Source organism: Mustela lutreola, chromosome 9 (assembly GCF_030435805.1).
Source record: "Mustela lutreola isolate mMusLut2 chromosome 9, mMusLut2.pri, whole genome shotgun sequence".
Classification (NCBI taxonomy): Eukaryota; Metazoa; Chordata; class Mammalia; order Carnivora; family Mustelidae; genus Mustela; species Mustela lutreola.
Genome location: NC_081298.1, coordinates 38986618 through 39006071, shown reverse-complemented (window position 1 = coordinate 39006071; position 19454 = coordinate 38986618). Strand labels below are relative to the sequence as shown.

Sequence of the window (19454 nt, the reverse complement as noted above, 5' to 3'; positions counted from 1 at the left end):
TTTGAGCATTTTATACACTGGGTCTGTCTATTAACATGCAATATTGGTTACATTCTTACACTTCTAAAAAAATTTACTGCTTGTGTGAAATTCAAATTTAACTGGGCATTTTGTCTTTGTAATTGCTTAATCTGGCCACCCTTCAATAAGAAGTATCACATTTAAAGTCCTTCCATACCCACACATCAACTTGTACATGAATGTTTATAGCACCATTATTCATTTTAGCTAAAAGTTGGAAACAGCTCAAATGTCCATCAGCAGGCAAATGTATGAAGAAAATGTAGAATATCCATGTAAGGAGTATTATTCAGCCATAAAAAGAGATAAGCTGGGGCACCTGGTTGTCTCAGTGGGTTAAGCCTCTGCCTTGGGCTCTCGAGGGTCATGATCTCAGGGTACTGGGATCGAGCCCCCGCATCGGGCTCTCTGCTCAGCAGGGAGCCTGCTTCCCTCTCTCTCTCTGCCTCTCTGTCTACTTGTGATCTCTGTCAAATAAATAAGTAAAATCTTAAAAAAAAAAAAAATAAGCTGCTAACATGGGGTCAGTCTGGAAAATGTTAAGTGAAAGAAGTCAGTCACAAAAACCCATATAGTATATTATATACGATATGATTTCATTCATATGAAAATCCAGAATAGGGGACTCCATTGAGACAAAGCACAGATTAGTCGTTGTTGAGGCTGGGGGTAGGGGAAGGGGAGAATAGGAAGGCTAATAACTAAAGGATTCATGGTTTCTTCTCGAGGTGATAAAAATGTTCTAAAATTGACTGTGGTGCTAGTCACACACTTCTGTGAGTAGTCTAAACACCATTGAGCTGTACACTTTAAACGTGCAATTATACATGTATAATTACAATATGTGAATTATATCTCAATATAGCTGGTTTGCTGGGGTTTTTTTAATAAGTCCTTTCGTGACTCCATGTCTCTACAGGCTCTAACCTCTGAGCCACTGTTCAGATGCCTTTGCTACTACAGAGGAAAGCATTTTAGGCATTCCAGAAAGTGATCTTGAAAAGAGGAAGTTTAAATTGTGATACTGTATAAAAAGGCAAACAAAAAACCTTTACTCTTCTTGGAAGTAGTGGTTGACAAATAAAGGAATTTTTTTTGTCTCCAAATATAATTTTTCCTAAAAAAGTATATATATAAATTATGAACATGTATTTCCATAAAGCTTTTCAATCTTCTCTCTTAAAATCTTCATTATTTTCTACTACTCAAAAACAATCCTTCCAAATCTCTTTCCTTAGTTAAAATAGATTAATTATATAACTTCTGGAAAGTACTTTGGAAAACATTTTTTAAGATTTTTCTCCATACAGTGACAAGATTTTCTATACTATCTACCAGTATATATTCTATACTATCTCTATACTACCATTATAAATTTGTTGTAATGTATAAGGAATACCAACATCTTCCTTTTTTTTTAGCTCACACAATTTATATTACCATGACAACTTACCACTAGAAGGGTAAAATTGGTTAAATTCTCCTACCATTTTATTTTATTGATAACATTCAGGTTTTAATGTGTGGCTCTGAAGTTCAGATGAAAATGCAAGAGGTTTAAAAGGTTTTTATTCATAAAAGATATGAATTCTTAAAGTGAAGTGAATCATCATTTGGATTTAAAATAAGCAGGAATTAGAGTGATTGCATTAAATAGTATTTATGAGATGAACAGATAAAATTTTCATCTTCTTGTATCATTTTGAAAAGTTACCCATGAAAAAATGAGCAAAAATCTTTTCTTTTGTAGGTATCAGTGAACGAACTCAAACAATTTTTATCACACATATTGGAACGAAGAAAATTGATTAAAGTGATCTATCAAAGAGAAAATGCTTTAGGAAAAAAGAAGATTCAACGTAAATTAAGAATAAAAGGAATTCAAAATAAAGATATCTCAAAAAGAAATACAAATCATTGTAAGTAGGAGCACCTGGGTGACTCAGTCAGTCTTGAAACCAAGAGTATTTGACTCTTGGTTTCAGCTTAGATCATGATCTTGGGGTCCTCATATCAAGCCTCAGGGCTCAACACGGAGTCTGCTTAAGGATTCTCTGCCTCTCTCTCCAAACTCTCTCTCCCTCTCTCTCTCAAATAAATAAGAAAATCTTTTTAAAAAATTATTATAGGTAGAATTCCCTCTACCATGTAAATTAAAAACGACTTCATGTAATCTAAAATAAAATTTTAGAGCTACTTTCTGAAAAGTGTTAGAATATAGTCATAAATATTCATACACACAAAAGCTTTAAATTTTGTCAGCTTCTTTTAGATTCAGAATTTGTTCTGATGGTAATAAGCAAGGCTGATAATTAGAACTCCTGGATAAAAAAAAAATCTCCAAAATTATGTGGATAAAGCATTTATTAGTTATTCTGCTAATAGAAACACTCAGACTTTAGACAAAACCAAAATTGATATAGTGCCATCTTTTTTTTTTTCTGGTCTAGCAATCTAGAATTCTTCCTAGTAAAGCATAGCCAGTTAGTTGATATATTTCTCTGGATGCAAGAAGGAACTAGAAAATATAAACAATGTTTTCCATAACTACTATGTATAGGAGTTAACTTGCCCTCAATTATAAAATTTAGGAATCATTTTTAGTATTTAAGTTGATATATATCTTTTATAACAGATACATATGAACTTCTACTTTATTAACATCTTATTTAAGAGAGGGAAACTTCTATGGCAGAGAAAAGTTAATGATATCAGTTTTTAATTGCATTATAAAAGTATGTAAATATCTTAAATTTATTTTAAATCTAAATCATATACATTGAAACATTCACTTGACCATTTTTTGACATAGAAATACAACTTGCCTGTTATTTAGCATTGATCTACTGAAATACTGAATACTGAAATGCTACTAGTAGCTTTTCTAATATAAACCACACTCAAATGCATCATCTATGATTTCCCAAGTCCAGTTTTTTTTTTTTTTAAGATTTTATTTATTTATTTGACAGAGAGAAATCACAAGTAGTTAGAGAGGCAGGCAGAGAGAGGAGGAAGCAGGCTCCCTGCTGAGCAGAGAGCCCGATGCGGGACTCGATCCCAGGACCCTGAGATCATGACCTGAGCCGAAGGCAGCGGCTTAACCCACTGAGCCACCCAGGTGCCCCCAAGTCCAGTTTTTAAAGAAACAAGAAACTAAAGACACTTATGGAACATTCTGTGAGCAGAATCCTTCCAGATATTTTCAGACTTTTTCCTCAGTCATTTATAGATGCTTCACCTTTAATTAAAGTGGATCATTTTTAATGGCTCTCACTGTTTTTCAATAACATTACATAGAAACACATTTTCTTTTTGCACTTATATGTAATCAGTTTACAGGTATTTAATTAAATCCTTAGTTATAATAAACAGTAAACCTGACACAGATAAGTTTGGGAACAAACACTCCTGATCTTTGGTAAGCATGCAAGGTTGGGGAACAGAAATGTACACATTTACTAAAGAGAATCCTACAATCTGCTAGCATTCAGTGTGCTGTGGACATCAGTAAATAAGTTAAGTTTGATAGAAGAAATGAAAAGGATTGATTGATTTGGCAAGTAAGGTAAGTAGAGACTGTTGAGGAAGCTTCTGCTGTCAAAAAGAGTACTATATTGTACACTTGAAACTAATATAAAACTGTATGTTAATTACGCTGGAATTTAAAAAATAAAATAAAAAATAAAAGGGAAAGTAATGCCACCCCTCAAAAAAGAACTCTTTCCCTTATGTGGAAGTGGTTATATTATACCTAAGAATAATAAATAATAAGCTATCTCTAATTAAGCATTTTCCATATTGTTTTAAGTGTTTTACCCAATTTTAAGATAGGTTCTATTATCTCTACTTTATAAGATGTGAAACCTACAGCACAGAACAATAATTTGCTTAACATCACAGAAAATATTTAGTAGGAAAACTAGGATTTGAACTGAGATGGTCTGGTGCCAAAATCCTCTAGGTTTTAACCATTATGCTGTATGCCTCTCACAAAAGTAAGCTGACAATATCAAGAAATTTTAATCTTATGCTTCTCAATATGGCTTTGAGCAAATATTGAACTATATGATAAAGATGCTGCAATTTCCTGAGCCCCAAATTTACTTGAAGGTTTAAAGGGAAGTGAATAGTTGAAAACAACTAACTTCTATAATGTATGCAATAGATTTCAAAATTCATATTTTGATATCATACCTAAGACTTCAAAAAAATGCCTTCCTTCTTTCCAGACCTCTAGAGAATATACCTGCATTCATCACAGGTTATCTAAATATCCCACAGACATTTGAGAAGCCCTGTCTTATAACAGTCATAATATCCATTTCTGAAGATTTACATAAATCAGAAAATTTTTCTTTTTAACAGAAGTACATATAGAAAGGTGATCATGACTAATAAGGGCAACAGATAGAAATTGAGAACTAAGGGATTCCAGAGGAGAGAGAGATTAGTTTTGGAACCGAAAGGACTCTTCTTTCTAGTTGATAATTTTTTATGAGATTCTTGCTTTGATATATTTTTTTTATAATCTTAATATTTTAAGACTATCTTCCTCCATATTTACTCTAAAAGACTGCTTCACTGCTCAGCTGAAGAGTTACTTGATGTATCAGGTAGAGTTCTGACAGGAAGCAAATGACACATTTAAATTGAGTCATTTGAGACAAGTTTAATAAAGGGTCTATTTCTGAAAGTGTAGACAGGATGAAAGGAAACTGCAAAGTAATCCCCAGGCTAGTAACACCAATGGCATTAGCACCCTGGGCCTGAAGGGTGACGGCTATAGTGGCTACTAGAATGCTGAGAAAGAAACCCAGAGGTATGTTGGAGGGAGCTCTCTAACAGACCTATGACCTCAGGTCAAGGGATTAAGCCAGCATGCAGCAAACCAGACTGGGCAGCCAGGGAATAAATATCACTACCTCACTCTCTTCCCTTCATACTGCCTACTGCTGCCTGTCAACCAAACCTAATCAGAAGCCCGAGGGGAAGGAAGCCCATTAGTGCAGTCCACATGGGTTAATGTCCCAGGGCATAGAGAAGGATGGAGTGGATCTAGAAAGCGAGTAAGAAGACATCCAACAAACCAGATTTTCTAGACAAGGAAAATTAGCATGAACTACAAGTATGAGGACTTTTAGCAGCATACAATAGAAGCGTAGGTATTAAAAGTAAAATTATAGGGCACCTGGGTGGCTCAGCAGGTTAAGCCTCTGCCTTCGGCTCAGGTCATGGTCTCAGGGTCCTGGGATCAGAGCCCCACATCAGGCTCTCTGCTCAGCAGGGAGCCTGCTTCCCCCTCTCTCTCTGCCTGCCTCTCTGCCTACTTGTGATCTCTCTCTCTGTCAAATAAATAAATAAAATCTTTAAAAAATAATAATAATAATAAAAATAAAAGTAAAATTACAGAACTGTAGAATTAATTAGGGAAATTTGGAGGTTATCTAGTGTAGTATTTTTCATCAGATATTTATGGCAGCTCCTGGGTAGATGCCTGTGACTAAGCTCACAGTATCATACAATGCAGCTTATGACATTATTTAATACATTTATTTCTTACAGAGTTATTAACATTAAACCAGAACTGCTTCCTTCAGTCATATTAGGTGTTAGTCTGTATTAAATTATGGCAGAGGAGTTGGACAGAACAACTCCTCTATGGACTCCTTCACTGGAGTTGTTGCCCTCCCTCTCCAAATAGTGTATCTTGTGTATATTGTTTCCAAGATCCTGTTTGTTGTTTTGGGCACCCACTCACAGTGATGATTCTTAACAAGCTTAGAGCGAATTGAAATCTTTTTCTCGCTCTAGCTGCCATCTTGCGTCCCCGCGTGTGTGCACCTAATCTCAGCTGGTCCGCCCGAGACCCCCTGAGCGCCAACCGTAGTCCCCCGCGTGGCCCCATTTCCGCTCCAACAAGATGAAAGAAACTATCATGAACCAGGAGAAACTCGCCAAACTGCAAGCACAAGTGCGCATTGGTGGGAAAGGAACTGCTCGCGGAAAGAAGAAGGTGGTTCATAGAACAGCTACAGCAGATGATAAAAAAACTTCAGTTCTCCTTAAAGAAGTTAGGGGTAAACAATATCTCTGGTATTGAAGAAGTGAATATGTTCACAAACCAAGGAACAGTGATCCACTTTAACAACCCCAAAGTTCAGGCATCGCTGGCAGCGAACACTTTCACCCTTACAGGCCATGTTGAGACAAAGCAGCTGACAGAAATGCTACCCAGTATCTTAAACCAACTTGGTGCAGACAGTCTGACTAGTTTAAGAAGACTGGCTGAAGCTCTGCCCAAACAATCTGTGGATGGAAAAGCACCACTTGCTACCGGAGAGGATGATCATGATGAAGTTCCAGATCTTGTGGAGAATTTTGATGAAGCTTCCAAGAATGAAGCAAACTGAATTGAGTAAACTTCTGAAGAAAATAAAACTTAAAGAAGTTACTGGGAGCTGCTATTTTATATTATGACTGCTTTTTAAAATTTTGTTCATGGATCTGATAAAATCTAGATCTCTAATATTTTTAAGCCCAAGCCCCTTGGACACTGCAGCTCTTTTCAGTTTTTGCTTATACACAATTCATTCTTTGCAGCTTATTAAGCTGAAGAAGCCTGGGAATAAAGTTTGAAACAAGATTAATAAAGTTCTTTGCCAAGGAAAAAATCTTTTTCTCATCCGAAAGTACTAAGCCTGGGTATTATTCAGCGTTCAACTAGAAAAAAAGAACCAGTAGAAGATATATATTAAAGGATTTATTACAAGGAATTGGCTGATTTGATTATGGTAGCTGGCTAGGCAAGTCCGAATCCAGAAGGTAGTTTGTCAAGAAGAGCAGGCTGGAACTCTCTGGAAGGAGCTGAATTTTTTCTTCTTCAGGGAAACCTCAGTACAATTCTTAAAACCTTTTAACTGATTAAATCAGGCAAACCCAGCTTATCTCCTTTACTTAAAGTCACCTGCTTGTGGGTATTAATCACATCTACAAAATACCCTCACAGCAACAAGTAGATTAGTGTTTGATTTAATAACAGGAGTGTAGCCTAGCCAAGTAGACAGATAAAATTGACAATCACAGCCAAGTATCTCCTGATCCCTATGTGTTCATCTAAATTTTTGAATCTAGGTATAAGATTTTACACCAATGTCTATTAAGTTTCATTGTGTTCACTTTGGACTATTATTCCAACCTATCGATGACATCAATTAATTCATCAGTTATTCTCTCCTAGTTTTCTGTCACTCAAAATTTTGATAAGTATACCTTCTAATCTTTTACCCAAGTTTAAATATTTCATTGTTAATTTTTTAGAAGAAAAAAATGAAAATGAGTATCACTTGTGACAAGTAGAATCTATAGATGAATATAAAGTATATTAACTATCAAAATATTAAAGTTCGCGTGTGTACCACTTTAAATTATCCCATTTACCCTTTGGGAAACAATAATGAAAGATGATGCAAATTAGCAAGTGCAGCTAATTATCTACCCAGAGAGCAGGCACTCTTACCCCCCAGAGGGTAAGAATACAGCATGTCACCATCTTCCTCTTGTCCCTTTTGCTCCCACTCATTACTGAAGGACTTCCCATTAAGGTCTCCCACAAGCACTGTCTTCTTAAGTAATCATGTGCAACCCAACTGGACTGCATATGATCAGGTGTGCATAATGATGCTCTGAATCCTCTAGACCAGGTTAAATCATGCTCATCATCTTCTGTTGGAAGGTAGATAGATATATTGTAGATTTTTAGACAGATTTCCGTCAGAGAACCATCAAAATAAAAAGGGATATGACTCATCTAATGAGAAAAAGATGATTTATATGAAACACATCTCTCAATAATGTTAGATAAAAGAAGTGTAACCATAAATAACCAATTGTTTAAAATTCTTAAAATAAATTACAATAAATTTATTTCTTAATATATTTTAGACCCATTTTTTCAAAATTTTCAATAATAGTGACTTTGCGTTTCTCACATAATTCTGCATTTTGTTTAGCTCTAAGCAGACTGCACTGTCAGACTGCCTGTATTTGAATCCTTAACTACCTGGTACCAACTGTATGACGTTGGGCAAGTTACTTAACCTCTCTGTGTCTATATCACCTCATCTGTAAAACAAGAATAATAATAGCTCCTTGCTCTTAACATCAGTTAAAAAAAAAACCTGCCTGATCCCTAAGTGGCTTATAAATGTTAGCTTTTATTTTAACTTATAATTATTAGTTTTGACAACCCCTTTTTCTAAACCATATTTCTTTCTGCTAATTTAAAGAGTTTTAGGCCATGAATTAGTCTTTGAAAATCAGAGTCCTTGTTATTACAAGTTTTGCTTAGTAGATATTTGAGGAGAAAATACTGTTCTACTTACAACACAATTTGTCTACCATTTCTTAGCACTACCACTGGAGGTGTTTATGTTTTACAGCAATGATCTAGGGACAGTGTGAATAAACTTGATTATTGTAAATCCCTGTGCTCTTATGCAAGTGCGTTTGAGTTGATTACATCTTTATCTGACTAAACTCTTTGCTGAGTCATTCTTTTTTAGATAGAATGTTATTTTTAGTAATGGATCATTATTCTTCCTCCTTATCTGGTATTGTATCTTCCTGGCACACATTAAGGGCAAATGTGAAGAGCTTTTCTGAAGCATTATTCAGAAAATCAGAAGCTGAAGTTGGTTTATATCAAATTCAGTTGAAATTAAGTAAGAAAGATACAGTGCCTGTGTAGGCAAGATTTTCTGCAAGGGAAAGAACTTCCCATTTTCATCTCTTTGTATCATTTTAATGTTGAAAGCACCTGATTTTTAATCAGACTAAAGGACGTTTATCTCCTAGCTTAATTTCTTTTTTAAAGATTTTATTTATTTATCAGAGGGAGAGAGGGGGAGAGAGCGAGCACAGGCAGACAGAATGGCAGGCAGAGGCAGAGGGAGAAGCAGGCTCCCTGCTGAGCAAGGAGCCCGATGTGGGACTCCATCCCAGGATGCTGGGATCATGACCCGAGCCGAAGGCAGCTGCTTAACCAACTGAGCCACCCAGGCGTCCCTCCTAGCTTAATTTTTAATTCCTTTAATCCTCAATGAGACTTTATGTCATTTCTGAGGTAGCTATAATTTGAGATTCAAAATCATGAATCTATTTTTCTTTTTCCTTTTGCTATTTTTAGATGATTTAAATAGTATTTGTTTAGGATTTTGTGGTGAAGCACAGAAGAGAGTAAAGAATGCAGGATAGGGCAAGGGAAGGAGCTGGGCAAAGAGAGGGTTTCAGGAGAATTTTAGGGCTTTAAGAGTGAATTGCGAGGCACCTGGGTGACTCAGTTGCTTAATTGTCAGCCTTTAGCTCAGGTCATGATCTCAGGGTCCTGGGATCAAGCCCCGTATCAGGTTCCCTGCTCGCTGGGCAGTCTACTTCTTCCACTCCCACTGCCCCTCTCCCCTGCTCTGCTCTCTCTCATTCACGCTTTCTCTCTTAAATAAATAAATAAAATCTTAAAAAAAAAAAGTGGGGTTCCTGGGTCGCTCAGTAGTTAAGCGTCTGCCTTCGGCTCAGGTTATGATCCCAGCGTCCTGGGACCTATGGAGACTTGCATCGGGTTCCCTGATCAGCGGGATGCCTGCTTCTCCCTCTCCCACTCCCCCTGCTTATGTTCCCTCTCTCTCTACCTCTCTCTTTGTCAAATAAATAAAATTTTAAAATCTTAAAAAAAAAAAAAAGTGAATTGCATTAGAGGATTTCCCCTCTTTCCATAGGCAAGGAGTTAGGCTGCCACCCTCACATCAGTAAGTTAATGGTTATATGCCACCAGTACCCTGCAGGGCTGAATGTCCATGTGAAAGACTTTGTCTTATTTGCTAGACCTTCTCAGTTCCAATAATCTTTGTTTCTATTTCTCATCAGTCATTTACCATCCACATGCAGAAGTATTTCACCAATATAATTTCAAACTCAAAAATAATTGTCTGACCAAAACCACCTTCCTGCCACTTCTGCCCCTTCTTTTTTTCCTACAAACTTGGCTTCACCTTCACAATGACCTCAGTTCCCTTTCCCACTTCCTTTTCACCTCTCTGTTCACTCCCCTCAGTATCGCTTACTCCCACAGCGAGCCTGGATCACATGGCCAAACATGACCTTCAAACCCTCATTCTTGTATTGTATTGTATTGTATTGTATTGTACTCTGCTGCATTGTATTTTAGACAGAGAGAAAAAGCATGAGCAACAAGAAGAGGCAGAGGGAGAAGCAGACTCCCCACTGAACAGGGAGCCATCATGGGGCTTAATCCCATGATCCCTGGGGTCATGACCTGAACTGAAGGCAGCTGCTTAACCAACTGAGCCACCCAGGCACCCTGGCCCTTTATTTAGGACACACCACCCCTTCTTATCGTTTCATACCCGTGGTTCATTTGTGTAGATTGCTTCCTTCAAATGGAATGCCAGTTTTGTCTTCTTGGCCTGAAAAAACACCTTTCTACCTTTCTAGAACTATCTAAAGTGTCCTTTCATTTGTGAAGATTTCTTTATCTCCCTTAGTGAGAGTAGGGTGCCTAAGGGGGCGTTTGCTGTTTGGAAGAGTCCCATCATCCATTTTACTTTTCTCACCATCCCAATTTCCTTTTGAGGAAATAAGTGTTCCCCACTGGATACATTCTTACAGGAACGTGATAAGAAGGCTTATCTTCCCTAATTAGACCCATCAGAATCATCCTGGAGTCTGGAGTAAAGAGGGGAAGATCCTAAAAGGATTGGATCTCAATCCATCCTGTAGCAGCCTCTGTCTCGGCTTCCAGAGAGCTTTGATTCCTGACCGACTCCATTGACTATGAGATTTCAACAGCCTCCCAGTAAGTTCCTTTTGCTTAAGTCAATCAGATTAGGTTTCTATTGCTTGCAAACAAACAAGGCTCCTGTACTCCCACAGTGCCTTATTACAGAGTGCCTACCATTTTACAATGGCATTGCAATTTTTGGGAAACCAGTCTGTCTTTGCTACCAGGCTGAGACCTCGTCTCCATTATCTTTGGAAATACAACATCTAGCATTGTGTCTAACACATGATAAGTGTTCAATTCATATCAGTTAAATAGACAAGTAAATGTATGAATTACAGAGAATAAGTTGTTTCCAGCTCTTTTCTTTTTCATTAATTCCTGCAGCAAACAAGTGGGCCCGTTTTTGTTGCTTCTATTCCTTATCAATAAGAGGATTCTTTTCTTTCTTTTTTTTTAAAAAGATTTTATTTATTTATTTGACAGAGAGAGATCACAAGTAGACAGAGAGGCAGGCAGAGAGAGAGAGAGAGAGAGAGAAGCAGGCTCCCTGCTGAGCAGAGAGCCTGATGCGGGCCTCAATCCCAGGACCCTGAGATCATGACCTGAGCCGAAGGCAGCGGCTTAACCCACTCAGCCACCCAGATGCCCTCTTTTCTTTTTTTTTCAATAAGAGGATTCTTCTTCATGAATTCTACAACAACAAGGAACAGGGATTAAGGAATAGATTTGATTAGAGAAATTTACAGTAGGAGGGTCTGCAAGAAAAGGCATAGCATCCCAGTTCTTCCATCATCTCACAGAGAGGTGTGCTGGGTTTGAGGATTGCTGGACACATGGAAGGCCTGCCTACTAAACTGCCTACCTTGAGTATAATCATGAGAAAGTTACCTTGTCAGAGGTGGGCTACTTAGGTACCCAGCTGCCTGGGAAAGTCAGATGTCCAGCACCTGGAAATATTGGAGGACCATGGGAAATTATGGTCCTTCCTGCTTTTAAAAGATAGCCATTGATCTGATGGGAAGCTGAGCTGGGTATATCCCTCCCACAGGGAGAAGGAGCAGCTTGTTTTCCAAGCAATCCAGAGTTGGCATCTGTATTATTTTGCTAGGGGTATCATAATTAAATACCAAAGGCAAGATGGCTTAACAAGCAGAAATTTATTTTCTCACAGTTCTGAAGGCTGGAGGTCCATGATCAAAGTGTCAGCAGGTTTGGTTTCATACTGAGACTTCTCTCCTTGGTTTATGGATGGCCACCTTCTCAGTATGTCCCTACATGGCCTTTTTTTAGTGCTGTATGCCCCTGATGTCTCTTTCTCTTCTTATAAGGACATCAGTCATATTGGCTTAGGACCCCACCCTAATGACCTCATTTTAACTTAATTATCCCTTTAAAGATCTTATCTCCAAATACAGGCACATTCTGAGATGCTGGGAATTAGGACTTCACAATTCATACTGTAATAGCATCCAAGATAGTTATGAAATAATAATTAAGACTGCAGAAGTAATAATATGTCAAGAACTCTTACAAATATGTCTCTGACAAACACTGAAATACAAAGTCATCTAGTTGAAGCACTTCCCATATTTGCTGCTGTATGAAATACTCCTCTGGCACACCTACTCTGCTCTCTTTTACTCCTAAGGGTCATTCCCACCACTTTCCCAGTCAGCTTAGATCCCTTATCAGGACAGAACACAGGCATCCACTAGTTGGGTGTTCAGAGGATTCCAGATTCAGGAAGGTCCTTTAGTGCAAGCTCGGAATGGTCTCCTCAAGTCATTTCCTAACTATGCTTTCCTCAAATTTGGAAATGGTTAAACCATAAAAAGGAAATTAAAGGGCTGTCAAGATAACTTTATCTGACAGTTGAGCACTCTTATAGTAAGGAAAACTTGTATTTCAATACATTTGGGAAGCCAAAAAAAGAATTACAAATTAAAGTAAAAGCCGTGAGTAGAAATCTGTAGTGTAAATCATTTCTCATATGTATATGCATGCACAGACAACCTTTCAAAATGTATTCTTGCTCTTTGAAAGCATGGTAATAGAAGCAGTTGCTATTCCAAACACAGATTAGTAGGTTGTTCTTATTATTTTTCCTCTCTAATCATGACTATAGGTAGCATATAACTCAAAGCAAAAATTAAATGCTAAAAGTGTCTGGTGTTACTGAATTGATTGGATAACTTGAAGCATTCAAAATAATTGCAAATTAACTTTTAAGTTAAAAACATTTTTTTAATTTAAAAAAGAACAACTCTGATGGTTTGTCAGGAAGAAGAAAAACAGGAACCACTTAAAGATCTTTGTGGTCTTGTTAATGAGGCATCAAATCTCAAAATGCCTCTTTTAAAATGGTTTCAGGCATGGTTCACCTAATCAGAGATTTCACTGAGTGTCATAATGGACTTCAAGAGGCACTGTGCTCTGATGTGGAAGGTATTGGGGTGGGGGTGTACACGCTCACTCTGGGGGTAGAATGAGGGCTGTAAAGCTGACTCTTTTTCCAAATAGCTTCCCACACTGTACACTGATAACAATGGCTTGAAAACTGTAATGTGTTATACAAATGTCTGAGAAATACTATTATTGTAGCAGGTAAAATTCTATTACTTTAATTTCGTTAAATCCTAAAAAAGTAATTCTTTGTCCCCATTCCCAAAAGGCAAGTTGTTATTGGTACTCTTTCTGTGTGTTTTCCCCAAGGTCTTAGAAAGGTTGTCAGGGAGGAAGAATGAGCCTTGGGGAGAGCAAAATTTTCAGGGAGATTCTCTCCTCCAATCCTAGATGTACGCTACTTTTCTAGGAGATGCCCATTGCTCAGGTCTTCATGTTGTCTTGGAATCTTATAGTTCTAAGGTTTATGGTCAATAATCAGACAAAGGAGTCTGAGAGATGAGATCATGGTGTCTAAGATCCTTTCTTTAGGGTACACCAAGCAGTCCCTTTCTCTAGAGGCCTTGCTTCCCACTTTGTATTTGCAGAAACTTGCATCTCTTTCCCAGACTAGGATCATCTCTCTCCCTCCTACCATCAGAAGCATCTTAATATCTCCTCCAACCTCCAGACACTTTCACAGAAGACAGGAAGAGGATAATTTTTGTAGTAGCTTCCACATTCTGACTAAAGGCAAGGTGATCTTGAAATACAGAGGTTAAAAAATAAGGGGAGCGTAAAGGAGGAAACATTTTCCCTCTATTCTTCTAGGTTCTTTTGGTTGCTTTATTAATTAAATTGACATAAGACAGCTCAATGGGAGGAAAACATTTAATTTCATATATGTGTGAAACTGAGCCTTACATGCCATCTTTTTTTTTTTTTTTTTTTTTTTTTTTAAGATTCTATTCATTTACCTGACAGACAGAGATCACAAGTAAGCAGAGAGGCAGGCAGAGAGAGAGGGGGAAGCAGGCTCCCTGCTGAGCAGAGAGCCTGATGTGGGGCTCCATCCCAGGACCCTGAGATTATGACCTGAGCTAAAGGCAGAGGCTTAACCCACTGAGCCACCCAGGTGCCTGGAGCCTTATATGCCATCTTTTTTTTTTTTTTTTAAGATTTTATTTATTTATTTGACAGACAGAGATCACAAGTAGGCAGAGAAGCAGGCATAGAGAGAAGAGGAAGCAGGCTCCCTGCTGAGCAGAGAGCCTGATGCGGGACTCAATCCCAGGACCCTGGGATCATGACTGGAGCCAAAGGCAGAGGCTCTAACCCACCGAGCCACCCAGACGCCCCCTTATATGCCCTCTTGAGCTAAGAAGGAGGTAAGGGTCTGGGGCTTCAATGAGAGGGAGGATAATTCACAGGAAGATGGGAAGAGCAAATGTTTGGTATACAAATGATTGTCCTACCATGCAGAGACATTAGGGCAGAGAGGAAGTTGAATAAATATTCCCTGCCAACCTCCCCTCACCTTACCACACCTAACCCATACTCTTCATATTTATCTCCAATAATGACTCTCTTCCTGAACCAGGCTTTCTATCTAAACTCCTAGAGGCAATTAAGGAGGAAGTAAAAAGCTCTTCCTGAGTCTTTTTGGCCTTGATTGGATTCAGGTCAAAATAATCCACATGCCAAAGTGGCACATTTGGGGGAGGTTCATCTGAACCTTTTCATGAGCAAAACCCAAACTAATATGGCAGCACATTATTTTAAAAATATAAAACATACAAATAATGTTATTTTTCCTTGTTTGTCCATATATAGTAAGAAAGCAACCAAAGCAAAATTTCACAGATGAAGGAGACCAGCTGTTTAAGATGGGCATCAAGATCCTCCAGCAGTCCAAAAGCCAAAAACAAAAAGCACAGTAAGTCTTTGTCCAATTACCTAAGCCAACTTAAATTCCTGGCTAAGAAAAAAGAACAATCCAAAATCTAGTTTGTCATTAAAAGCTTATTGGGATAACAAATAAATTTATTTGCCCATAAGCTTTTCTTTTTAAAAGACTCAATTGATGTTTAAAGAATCCTAAAATTATCAGCCTAAACAAACCTAACTGAATGTGAAATTGTGGTCACACAATTAATTAATGCACAATTAAGGCACTAATCTGAGTACTCAGGCAAAAATATTCTGTTTTGAGTTTATTAGGTATTTCAAATGAAATAAGACATGTTACTTGAATTAGGTTGTTTTAGAATGCCTTTTTTGTTGTTGTTTTGTTTTGTTTTAGATTTTGCTAATTTATTTGTCAGAAAGAGAGAGAGCACAGGCAGGCAGAGGCAGAGGGAAAAGCAGACTCCCCGCTGAGCAAGGAGCCAGATGTGGGACTCCATCCCAGGACGCTGGAATCATGACCCGAGCCAAAGGCAGCTGCTCAACCGATTGAGCCACCCAGGCATCCCTAGAAGGCTTTATTCTGCCTAACTCAGCATTTGTAGGGTACTTTATGGTTTTCAAAGTTTTCATGTATGTGATTCCATTTTATCCATTTTATCCCCCAAACAGCCTTATGAGTTAAGAAGAACTTCATTTTCCCCACCTTAAAAACACTTAGGAAGAGAGATTCAAGAATGTTAAAGTGAGGTGATCACAAATACACAACTGGGAAGTAACCAGTCGTGACCACATGGTCTCACTCCATATTCATCATTTCTCTGTTCATTTGTCTGAGCACTCATTTGTCTACTTTGTCTAAAGGGGAGGCAAAAATATCTTGTCCCCCCAGTAGAGGGACACAACATGAGGTCACCCCTCAAGTCCCTAATTAAAACCTCATTGAGATCAACCCCAAGTTCTCCCATTCACTGACTGTGTAATCCCTGTGCAAGTTACTTAAGCTGCTTGTGTTCTGGATAGTACAGTTAGGCTCTTAGAACAGTGCCCGACACATAGTAAGCAGAAGATAAGCATTTGTCTTTATCTCTAGCCCTCTAAATGGTAAGCAGAAGGTATGGGAGAGAAGAAAACAAGTGTGTCTTGAAGCAGTAACAAAAAGAATGGGCTCCGGACCTCCAACAAGGAGACAACTTTTGTTTGCACACAGATCAGGCATAGCTGCTCTGGGGGAAGCATCCTAGTGCTGTGGTAGGTGTCCTAGGCAGGGCAGCAGCAGAGTTCCTGAATTCTTTCTTAAAGCTCAAACCTTCCCAGAAGAGCATAAAAGTATAGAGAATAAAGGGGCATTTCAACTATGAAGAACTTCCATTTATTAAGTGCCTTCTTTGTTCTACTTATTGTTCTGGGCAGTTATGTGTAGAATAGCATTCATTGCTCACAATGATATTATGAAGCATAAATTGTTATCCCCAAATTTCAGAGGAGGAAATAGAAGGTCAAAAATATTCTATAATTCTCCCAAAGTGACAAAAAGAAGGAAGTAAAGGAATTGGTCAGCTCTCTAAGGGAAGTTAAATTAGAAGTTCCTTATAAGAGCAGAGGAAACCATCCCCTGCAAAACCTGGGTTTCATATTGAGCATCTCTGGGGGCTGTCATGATGAGGATGGGGTTTAATCAGACCCTCAAAATATAATCCTGCCTTAGAAGGAAGTCTGCTTACTCAGGTGCTCACTGAATGGATGAGTAAGAACAGAATTCTCAACCCAGACCAGCTAGATGAAAGACCAATGAAATTCTGGAAAGGGTTAGGATTAGGTTTCAGATTAGCTGTACAGCAGATGAACTCAAGATGAGGGGCCCACTGGGTATGCCTTTTTTTTTTTAATTTTAAGATTTTTTAATTTATTTGACACAGCAAGAGAGGGAACATAAGCAGGGGGAGTGGGAGAAGAAGAAGCAGAGAGCCCTCTGAGCAGAGAGCCCAATGTGGGGCTCAATCCCAGGACCCTGAGATCATGACCTGAGCCGAAGACAGCCGCTTAATGACTGAGCCACCCAGGCACCCTTGAGTAGGCCCTTTTAAATGAAAGGAAACCCGAGATTCAGTCCAATGGGACAAAATCACTCTTGGAAGCTCCCAAGTAACTATCTACTTAACCTTCATGGGTACCTTCCCCTTTGGCTTAAAGAGTGGGGAGAAAACCCATCCATGAAAGCAGACTGCCCAGCTGTGAAGGAGCCTTTATGCCACCTAGGTGTGATTCAATCTCTGACTATTCTTGCCCAGTGTATCCTTGCCCAAGAGTGTCAGAAAAGCAGCTTTTTTTTTTTTAAGATCTTGTTTTTAAGTAATCTTTACACCCAACATGGGCCTTGAACTCACAAACCCGAGATCAAGAGTCACATATTCTACCAACTGAGTCTACCAAGTACCCCAAGAGCAGCTTGTTTCTGCCATAGCATAGGTATGTGAGAGGGTGCATAATGCTGAGTCCCCTGACCCTTCTGAGTTGACAGAGAAATGAAACAAAATCTGCTCATGGCAAGAGATTTCAGAAATTTGTGGGAAAACTGAATGAAATTTCTCCAAATATCAAGACAGTCTGCTCTTCTCTTAAGCCAGTTACACCCAGTCTAGCCATCTTGAAGATTCTGGTCAGGGTAAAGAAAAATGAACACCCTACTGACTACAGAGGAATCATTTCTCTCCCATTCATTCCTCAATCCTGTGTCCTCTTTGCTTCACCACTTCTTGTATAAGACAGAGGTGCTACTAGTACTTTTGGCTCATCCACATCCACATTGTGACCCAATTCATTCATTCATTCATTCAGCTATAAATTGTTTAACAAGTCAGTGCTGTTAGAAGTACAGATGTTAAGCAAGCATACGTCAGGGAGACACAGACTTGTCTACAGGAGTCAAGAAGCCTCAGAGATAACCAGGGTTAGCTGTCATTAAGAATTACACCCCCCACCCCCCACAACACAAGCAAAGAAGATTTGAAGATAAGCTCCTGCTCTACACCAAGTTTCTGATGAGTCCTAGAGATGCCTTTAGTCTCCTCCTTCCCTAGCACCCACCTTAGCATCCAGTACCAGATACTTTAGGAGTTACCCAGATATCTAACTGAACTTTCTTTTGAGGATCTGCTAATTCTTCCCAGTTTCTTTTACTTTTTCCCCCTTGGGGGTTACAGCCCAGATCTTAATCCTACCTAATTTACCAACAACTTTCTTCAGCGCTGGATTCTGTTTCCAGTATTCCTTATATCAGCTTGGACTTTCATGACAAGGGACGGAGGTATCCACTCCTCCCTTAAGAGTTAAAGACACCTAGATGGGTTGGTTTTACAAACTTTTGCTGCGTCCTGGGATCACTGAATGTATATACTGCTGGCTCCTGCAGCCCATCAGATTTCTCTGTCCTGGTCCATGGGTGCCCTTCTAATCCCAGCAGGCTATGTGGTTACAGCAGCAAACCATGTGGCAGAATAACTTCAGGGAGTCTGTGTCTGATTTCTAGCCTATCTCCAAATGCCAGACATTTGCATTCAATGACTTTTAGACCTTCTGTTTTATTTGCCTTCTGGTCCCTAGAATATTAGCTTGCTCTGATCATGGTTAATTTCTTGCTTGACCTCCTGGCTTCTTTTGTTCCACTGGAGTCTATTCTCGGTGTTGCCATCCAAGACCCTAAAGCCTGTGTGGATAACAGTCTGAGCCCATTCATTTCTGCTCCAGCCACCAAGAGCAAATTATTTTAGCATCAGTGTGGATAAGCAGTACATAAAGCTGAGTCTCCTGATCCTTCTGAGCAGCAAGGATAGATTTGTGTATTTGTTCCTGTATTTGAGTCAAGGTCACTGGTAGAGGTTAATGCTTTCTGTTCTTACTGCTACCAAAAAGGAAGTTATAAAAGTAAAAACAAATCCCTTGGGGCACCTGGGTGGCTCAGCCGTTAAGCGTCTGCCTTCAGCTCAGGTCATGATCCCAGAGTCCTGGGATCAAGCCCAGCATCGGGCTCCCTGCTTACTGGGAAACCTGCTTCTCCCTCTCACACTCTCCTTGCTTGTGTTCCCTCTCTCACTATCTCTCTCTCTGTCAAATAAATAAATAAAATCATTTTTAAAAATTTATTTTATAAAGTAAAAGTAAATCCCAAAAGTACTCTTTGTCTCTGACACAAGTTTTTACCTTGCAAGGCTCTCCATTACTACCTATTAGGCAGATCAGGTCCAGATGATTTCTGAGTGGGACTCAGATAATGCAGCGTAAGGCCGTCCTATGGCATCTATATTTATAATCATTAAATTCTCACACCGGTTACCCACTAATTACAGAA

General features: G+C 38.8%; 1 protein-coding gene and 1 pseudogene across 2 annotated transcripts in view; both read left to right on the top strand.

Annotated features, from left to right (window-relative positions):
• The window catches only part of SEL1L2 (SEL1L2 adaptor subunit of SYVN1 ubiquitin ligase), a 120874-nt gene that overhangs the window by 34704 nt on the left and 66716 nt on the right, over window positions 1-19454 (top strand). For both annotated transcript variants that reach the window (XM_059134069.1, XM_059134068.1), the window contains exons 3-4: window positions 1772-1940; window positions 15035-15137. In XM_059134069.1, the coding sequence (XP_058990052.1) occupies window positions 1772-1940; window positions 15035-15137 (272 nt within the window). The remainder of the gene's footprint in view (window positions 1-1771; window positions 1941-15034; window positions 15138-19454) is intronic.
• On the top strand, window positions 5833-6679 carry LOC131808121 (transcription factor BTF3-like; annotated as a pseudogene).